We start from the raw sequence: 8931 nt of genomic DNA, 5'->3' as shown, positions 1-8931 counted from the left end.
AAAGACACATACAGAAAACAGCCCACTGACAAATAAATACCAGGAAACATTGACATCTTACAATAGTGAAACGCTCGCCTTTCCCCGTGTTGCACGTTACGTGTCAAACATTATGCTCTGTGCAGTGGAGATCTCAGGTGAAAGGGCAATGGAACAACACATTTTCTTACTGCCTTTGGAAACCGTGTCCCGGACAGATTAACTCACATGCCCAATGGTGCGTGAGAGGTTTGGGATAGAAACACTGGCTTGATGTTTAACCAGCCTTCGCAGGGAGGAGGAATTCAGTTCACCGCCATTAAAATAAAACTGTATTCCAATTTAATGGAGCTCGCCCCCTCCCTGTGTCAGGTGGCGTATTAAATGTCAGTTCCTGAACACTAGTTCTGTAGAGTCTTGGAGAATCATCCTCTGATGGTATGATACAAAGGCCCGCTGAAAGAACCAACAAGGGCACGTAAACCCAACGTAGGTGCCTTGTATCCTCACTGTCTTTCCTTTTGTATCAAGCACCTGGTCAGTTTTGCACATGCATACATTGCCACCAGCAGTGGCATTGTCATTTAGACAACAGGACCTATCTGCACCAGATATCGTCAGCTGCCATTGGTTATGATGACTGAGGTTGCCTTGTGTCCTTGTATCTGCTCGGCCTGCATTCTCACATGAGATGCCACGTCGTACTGGACTCCTCCGCAGGCCAGGCCAGAATAGCTCCGCAAGTTCTCCGGGTCATACAAGTGCTCCAGGGAGTACCCGGTCAAGGCGTAGGCCGCTTGTCTGTCCAGTGGCTGCCTCTCCTGCGCTTGATAGAGCAGCGGACTCCCCTGGGGTTGTGGAGGATGTGGGGACAGATCCGCCTGCATGTAGTCTTTGGTGAGGGAAAGGCCCGACCTGGGGATTCCATCAGAGCTCGGGCTGCTGAGACGAGACAAAGAAGCGGGGCTGGTCGTGTTTTCGTCATTGTCGTGGGGGCCGAGCACTTTGCCAGTGTCTCTGTGGTGGAGGCGTTCGGAGGTGAGGTCGATGCTGGGAGCTCCGGGTCCACGGCACACCACGCTGGGCATGTTGAGTTGAGAGTGGTGGGCTAGGGTGGAGGTGAAACACGAGCTGTGAGTTTTTGTGAGGCCCGAGACGTCCAGCGGCGCCTTGTGTTGCTGTAGACGGCTCTCTTCCTCTTTGATCATTTGCTGGGTGGCACGGATCAGGGTCTCCATCTTGCTGGGCTCTCGCGGGCTTGCTTGGAATTGGTCACCGTGGTAACGGTCACCTGAATCACTGGTGGACCCTCCTCCGTCGGGCGAACTTACCACGCTATCTTCATCCCAGTGGCCCCGTCCTGTAATAAGAAATCAATCAATTATACCTTGTATAAAAAGCTGGTTGATGTGTAAAACTCTGCTTTAAATGCATATAGAATGGTCTGAGTCAGTGTCTTGGCTAAAGCACGGTGGGGGTTGTTTCAGTGTTTAAGGATGTGAAATGTGAAATAACTTGGCTTTCGGTTGCAGGCAATTTTTGAACAGATGGTAGCAATCGGCACACTGGCAAGAGACGGCGTAAACAACTTAGCATGTCCCATAATAACATTTGGAAAACAGCTACCAGGAGAAGCTAGGCCAGAGCTATTTTCAGAGACAGATGGTTGTGGTCTCGACCCTAACACCTCACCGTGAATGGCGCCATGGTAAGATGTGATTTCGTAGCCCTCGCTGTTCTCCACCGAGAATTTTGGCAGCGACAGCACGGAGCGCGTGGTGTCCCACCACATCTCCCTTCCCGACTGGGGAGCTCCCAGGAAGTAGCGGCCGCTCTGGCATCGGACACGGTCACAGGTGGTGGTGTGAGGATGAGTTTGGGCATGGGCGAGATCTTCCTCCGACAGACCCAGGCCGTAGCACAGGGGGCCTGAGTCTGGATACAGCCGGTAGGCGCAGGATGCCTCCGCAGCCTCACTGGGGTCCAACAGCTGAGGAGAGGCAGAGTCTGTCAGTGGGCTTCCTCCCCATTGGCTGTCTTGATCAGACTCTGAACGCTCTGGATTGAAAGCTGAAAATTGCTGGACACAAACAAGAAAATCACACTTCTGAGAGTTTGTGATTTGGAACTCTTTCCAACAATTAAACCCGGACCATGTCTCCTTTCTTGACTTCGCTCTGTCCATTACCTGTGGGTAGGGAGACACTCTGGCTTTGGCCTTGGACTGGGCGAGACGTGACTTGGTGCTCTTCCTGTCTTCGCTGTGACTGTCGGCATAGGGGAAGGCTGGCTTGGTGGGGCTCATTTGGTCCAAGGACAGCTGCATTCCCTTATACTCTGTGTCCCTTTTGAAACACATAAAACACATGTTAGACATGAAAAGAGAAGGTTGTATTTGTATTTTTAATATTAGCCAGTTGCTCCTCTACTGACATCTGGACTAAAACATATCGCTATAAAATTCTGCACTTGTTTCCATTGGTCTGTTTTACTTCCTCTCCACAAGATCAGAACTGTAATTAGTCAACTGTTCCTACTTATAAGCAAATGCCTGCACATGAATGTCAATCCCATCAGCCTTAGCTGTGCATGTTAACATCGTGTTAAATGCATCTTCCAAGCTTGCAAACGTGCCATGCCTAGAGACAGTGCATGACGTCCAGCGGCAGTAAATTATTGCTTATTCAGCTTGATTTAGACTCTTCTCAAACCTCCAGGCTAATATTTATCCAAATATCCTTAGCACCTTCTGTCGTTCTTACACCATCCCGGTAGCCGTGTCGCACCAAGTGACATAATCAGTAATTAGTCTGCTGCAGACGTCTTGGCTAATATTGAGTAAAGATAGCCCGACAGACTTGTTTTACAAACACGCGTTTTTTTTTTTTTTTTCACGATATGAACGTGAGGACAATGAGAAGTGAAAACAACATTTAAGATAAATGCGAGAGATTAGGCCCTTCAGCTTCTGAGAAAAGTAACAGACACCCTGAAGAAAGTTAATGATTCTTTTCTGCCATGCAACCATTACCAGAATGCTGCGAGAAAACAGAACGAGTAAGTATAGACACATGCATGTGCACTATCTCCGTCATATTTCCTCTGTAAAACTCTAAAAAAATACTTTTTACTCGTATATGTGCATGCAGCTTGGTCACCGTCTTGCACGTTTTAACCTACTGTCCTGCAGCTGAACTCCGAGTGTCACTGTCGAGGGAGTGCAAAGGCTCCTGTGTCAAGTGTTCAGCAAACATGAGCCTATTCTTAACTTATCGCATCAACAGTATGTAATAGCAGCTGCCTGGCATTTTAAACCTTGTGGCCCATCCCTGACCCTGCACAGCCAGCCTCTTTAATATGACTCTAAATATGACCCATTCTTTATGTACAGCACCTTAGGGGAAAGGCTATGTTTGGATAGCCAGCGCACAGTGTGAGTGTTATTTGCTTTTAGCAGGTATAGTTGCGGTGGCTGGTTTCTGCATCCTATCTGTGCCCTGGCTGACTTATGTCTGAGCCAATAATGTTGGGCCTTTGTGCAAACTCAGCTGTGTTAGCCGAATTCCACCTCAGGGTCAATGTCAGAGCACCTCATGTCTGAAATGCGCCACCGACCAACCTCCAAACATGATTTATTAATGGATTCTTGTTGGGTTAAAATGCTGTCACGGCAAGGTGATTGAATTCCTGTTTGTTTTTTAATGTAGGGGGTTTTCTTTTTCCCCCCTCTCACTTTTTCGGGGCGTGTGAGCTCTCGGATACTTCTGTGTTAGACCTAATTATGCGCTTGGAAATTCACTGTCATTTTAATGTAGTTACTTTGTTTTCTCCTTACTGCATTGAGGAAATCAATACTTGGAGTGCAGCCGCACGCACGCACGCACACAGGCTCTCTGCCAAATGCACGTAAACACACACACACACACACGCGCAGCAATGTGACGTGTGGATCAACCAAACCTAACGAGCAAAATCCAACATGTGCTACAGCTATGAGATAGCTATTGATTCCTAGTTCACCGTTTGATCGATTTTGCTTTCCTTGGCCTGCCGATCGATGGTGACAGTAGAGGTTTTTTTGATGGGGTTGAACCCTGATGTTTGTCTTGCTGTCTCAAAGGGCCTTAGTGTGCTTTGTGCTCTCATAACACACAAACTGCCTGAGCCCTGCAGCCGCAGTATTTGGCGGATTTTGTGCAGAGAGGCTACAGAGGGATAAAGAGAAGGATTTCTCCAAGAGAGAGAGAGAGGCCCATCATATGGAAGATTGAGCCTCAAGCAAGGATCTGAAGAGTGTATATGATTTTACTTAATCTAGTTAAATATTCAGCGCTGGTGCTCCGGCAAACACAGCTAAAAATGCATTTAATTTTAGACCATATGTGTTTACGGTGATTGTGTAGCTGCCAGTTCAAAATTTCATAAACGTAATGAACTTAATGATAAAAAAAATGACTTATAATTGCAAAAAAAAAGACTGTAAACAGTCCACATGCCTCTTTTTTGCATGAATTAATGTCTCCAAAGTATATATTTTTTTAACATCATCATGTAAACCTTTCTGAGACTCACGTGAGGACGTAGTTGACACTGACAATACAGTGAGGCCTTGAGGACCGGCTGTTGTGGACAATCGTGGCATAACTCTGGACCCAGACCCAGCCCCCTTGCTTGGCCAGGAAGCGATAATACTTAGTGGTGACTTGGCCTTTTACCAGCACTGAAGCAGATAAAAGAAACACAGACAGCAGAGATTAACATCGTTAACAACATGCATGTTTTAAGTGAGTGTGTGGGAGACGTGGTGTGATTGTCTGCACGTGGTCGGCTGCAGCAGGTTGCCTGAGCGGCTCGCCGTCTGACAAGGGAAGGTCAGGCAGCCCGGGGTAAAAGCATAATCGAGCAGGGTTGTAACTCACAGAGGTGGTGCGCACAGCGGAGGTGGAACATGTCGCAGCTGTGGACGTGATGGTACAGCGTTTTCTCGATGAGGTCCTGGGGCTCGTAGCCCGTCAGCTCAGCCACCCTGGAGAGGAATTAAGGAGTTAAAAATATGCAGATTGATTCACGTCTGCCTGCTTCTGTTTTTCCACAGGCGACACTTTTAGCACCAGTTTGCGCACGTAAAGGACATTAAATTAGAAAGAAACACCTAAAGAGAAGGCATTAATCACAGCCTGTACCTGGAGTCCAGGAAGATGAGCTTCATGTCCAAGCTGGCTCTGAACATAAACATGTTGCTGTGCAGTTTGATCTCGGTCACGGCGCTGGGCGGTAGAGAGTGGCCCACAGCCACCAGTCCCACATTCTGGTAGCAGCCCTCAAAAGGCGACATGTCCAAACTGTACTGCCGGATCTTCAGGTAGCCACTGCAGTGGATCACCTGTTGTGCAGCAAAGACACAAAAAACATTTATAATACTCTAAAAGTGTCTCTTAGTTATGTATAACATGATCTAAATGCTGCATTTTTAAAAGCACACTGCATATTTTGTAAAATATAGACTGATTATTTATTAAAAAATAATTTAAAAAATATATATATAAATATTATAAAAATTCAATAAAAAATAATCGAATTATTTCTTTCAATCAATTATTTTGTGAAATATTTTTTTTAAAAAAGGAACAAAAAAGATAATTGCGTACGCATATATCAATGACAGCTGTCTACCTTATATCCACCACTCGTGAGCCCTGCGTTTCTTTTCGCCAGCACACACTTCATCCGCAGGAAGAAAGAGCGCTCCATTTCATATTCTGAAAGGAGGACAAACACTTTTAACAATTATAAATAGAGTGTAATAAAAAAAAAAAAACTCATAGGAGGGAGGAGAAGAAAAAAAATACAGGTCCATTGTAGAGAATATGCCTGGCTTAATTATTTAAAAATACATTCACTTTAATAATAATTATATGCAGTGATGAGAAGAAGAAATAATGCATTATTTATGTTAAATAAAACAAGATTTTTTTTAAATAAAATAATACAAAGTGATTGATTTGCATCCTGCAGCAAAAGAAGATGCGAATAAGAGATGTTGCGCTGGCGCGTAAATATCCCATCGCAATATCCGCACACATCCGCTGCGGTCGTTTTATCTTACGCCGCTTCGAGGCTGCGATTAAATTGCAAATAGGCGACACAGAGAGGGAGAAACGCATGCCGCCGTACCTTGCACGAAATGCGAGTGATAGGGCTGATGCGGCGTGAGGACGGCTGTCATCTCGTCGTGGTCGGCGGGGTGGACGTACTCGTAAATGCTGTTCCCGGTCAACTCTACCTGTTGAGAATAACTCAGGTAATTAAAGGGCGGGTGGCTCCATTTCCTCGCAGGCGTCGCTTTTAAAGTGAAACGCAAAACAAATGCAAATGATGGCGCAAACGGACCTGAGAGAGTCCTAGATGGACGGACGCCGTCTCTGAAATGTACATGATCTTCCCATCCGGAGCCACGACAAAGATGAAGCCGTCCAACGTCTGCAAATAATCAGAATAATAATGATAAATAAAAAAACATAGACTGCACCGTTACCTCTCCGGCTTATTTCACACCATTTTTCCACTTAGTTGTTTGGATGCAGATCAGTAATAACAGTGGCAATATACCTGCAGTAAATGAGCCCCCAGCTCTCGTCCAATGTTGTCCAAAGATCTTGTTCGACTTGCATGACCCCAAGCCTCACCCAGACCTGGAAGAAGCGACATATGAGTCTGCTTGACTGAATTTATATTTATGCAGAAAATATGTCGTATTTACATTAAAAAAAATATACAAATTATTTGTAGTAGTATTATTATATTAGGGCCTACGTTTAGCGTAAAAGAAGAAAGCTCCTGTTTAAAAGGCCAATTTACAGTTAAAGCATTTGCATGGGTCCCATATGTTGTGCAGGCTGAATAGAATTATTAAGTACAAGTGCAGATGTAAAATTATAGCCATAATAATAATAATAATTATAATAATTATTATGAAAGTCTTCCAGATCCTTGTCCAGTGAGTCCAAGCTCTCAGCGCAAGAGGAACAAAGCCTGCGTTGCTCATTAAAATTCATTTCCTTTCCATCACAAATCTCATGGAGCTCTTGTATCATCAGTAAATCAGGTGTGCGTCTCCCCCGCTGTAAATGATAACAGCACCCCCGCTGCTGCTGGGACATGTACACTAACATCACCCGGATGACCGTAAAGAAAAATTCTTCTGTTTAATTTTAATATTTAACATTAATATTATTTTTCGGTCACTCTTGTCTTGTAGTTGCGTTTGAACTGCGTCCATCACGCGGACTGATGATTGGATTTCACGGGAGATCATTTTGTGGCGTTTTTTCCTCCGTGCGTAATATTGCATGCGCGCCTCCTGCTCATATGGCTTTAGGTGATTAGAAAGCCTGGCAGGGCCCCCTGTTTTTGCTTTTCTAATTGGTGAGTGTTGTTTTCAGTCACGGCACCGCGGAGGCCTGCGGAGATCTGTAGGAAAGATGGAGGCTGGGCGTCTCATTTGGACACAACGAATTAAAAAAAACGAGCGTAATCCATTTTGTAAAGACGCAATAATATTCCAGATGTGACTTAAAGGAAACTAGTTAGTCCCAATAACACCTTTATTTTATTTTATGTTTTAATATTTATAATATAAATACAGTCTTTTTTAATGGATTTGGGTAATTTCTATATTCAGAACTGTTACTAAATTATATATATTAATATGGTTAGTTCATCTTTAAAAAAAATAATAATAATTATACTTTCCTATTTCTATTTTCTCCCCATGCACAAGTTTTTGATATTTATGTTTGTAATATTTTGCTATATGAGTAGTTTTCTGCAGACTTCAGGTCGTGCACTTTAACTCATAATTAGCTCCAAAGTTGACAAAGTTGGAAAGAAAACGTCCAATAAAAAAAAATTAAATAAAAAAAAATGTAGAGTTGGAAGTGTGTGTGTGTGTGTGTGTGTGTATTAATGGCTCACCCTGAGGGAAAACAATTCTCATCTTCAGGTAACTCGTTGTCAGTCTTATTATGGAGGCTTTGTCTAGCTGGGAGGTGATGGCCGACGGCAGAGGAAGCATTTTGGCCAGCTCATAAAATTCACTGTTCTCCTTTTCCCGTCTAGTCCTTGCGGCCGTTTTGGATTTCTCCTTCATTTCGGCGCCTTTTCACTGCTTATATATATATATATAAATATGTTTATGTATATATATATATATATGTATGTATGTATATCCTCACTGGTCTCAGACGGTGGTCATTCACATCAGCGGTTTGACTGATTCCTCTCCGTTTTGCCTCGTTTTCATTGCAGTTTTTTTTTTTATCAACTTTGTTTTGTTTTTGTTTTTTTGTTTTTTAAAAAGCTTTTGATAATACAAACAGCTGAATCCAAAAAAAAAGGTGCCAATATCCCTGGAACTCCTGAGTGTCAGTTTCAAGTTAAAACTCCTCGGTGCAATCCTTCATCCATGACCTGCAAAAACGCAGAAAGAAAAATAAAATGCAAAATAACTCTTTTGTTGCATCCAAAGTGATCAATGTGTTCTACAGATGCCTGAGACCAGACGTGCGACTGGCCCCTGTGTTGTGTATGAGTGATGCAGGCCTGCGTGTCACACATCTGAACAACTGGATGAATTTACAATCGTCAGTTCAAACAGAAGTGTCATTTATTGGGAAAGATGTGCAGCCAGGATATAATCGGCTGCAACGCGGGCTACAGTGGGAGAATTAAGACGGGCAACAGCAGCAGCAGTAAAAAAAATAAAAAAATATAAAAGCTTTGCAGTATGAAGCTGACAGTTCCCTACGTGCAATAGACGTGGTTTCATTTCTTAAACATAAAGGCGTGACCTTGTATTTGTCCTGTGTCGAAAATGCATGTGTGGTCTTGGATAGATCTCTATTCCTTTGCTAAAACAACACACCATTAAAACTAAATAAATAAATAAATAAA

The 8931-nt window shown here is 43.6% G+C and overlaps 1 protein-coding gene across 1 annotated transcript; it reads right to left on the bottom strand.

Annotated features, from left to right (window-relative positions):
* Window positions 1–576: 576 nt before the first annotated feature.
* Window positions 577–8128, bottom strand: LOC311499346 (single-minded homolog 1-like; the record flags this gene model as incomplete). The annotated part of the gene is made up of 11 exons (XM_084560302.1): window positions 577–1339; window positions 1672–2059; window positions 2168–2324; window positions 4552–4699; window positions 4899–5005; window positions 5163–5362; window positions 5653–5738; window positions 6154–6262; window positions 6370–6459; window positions 6589–6671; window positions 7954–8128. The coding sequence occupies 11 exons, from the start codon at window positions 8126–8128 to the stop codon at window positions 597–599; spliced, it is 2286 nt and encodes a 761-aa protein (XP_084416428.1). The 3' UTR covers window positions 577–596.
* Window positions 8129–8931: the final 803 nt, after the last annotated feature.

This window comes from Chelon labrosus (genome assembly GCF_963514085.1).
Source record: "Chelon labrosus genome assembly, chromosome: 14".
Classification (NCBI taxonomy): domain Eukaryota; kingdom Metazoa; phylum Chordata; class Actinopteri; order Mugiliformes; family Mugilidae; genus Chelon; species Chelon labrosus.
This window is presented reverse-complemented; position numbering and strand designations above follow the sequence as displayed.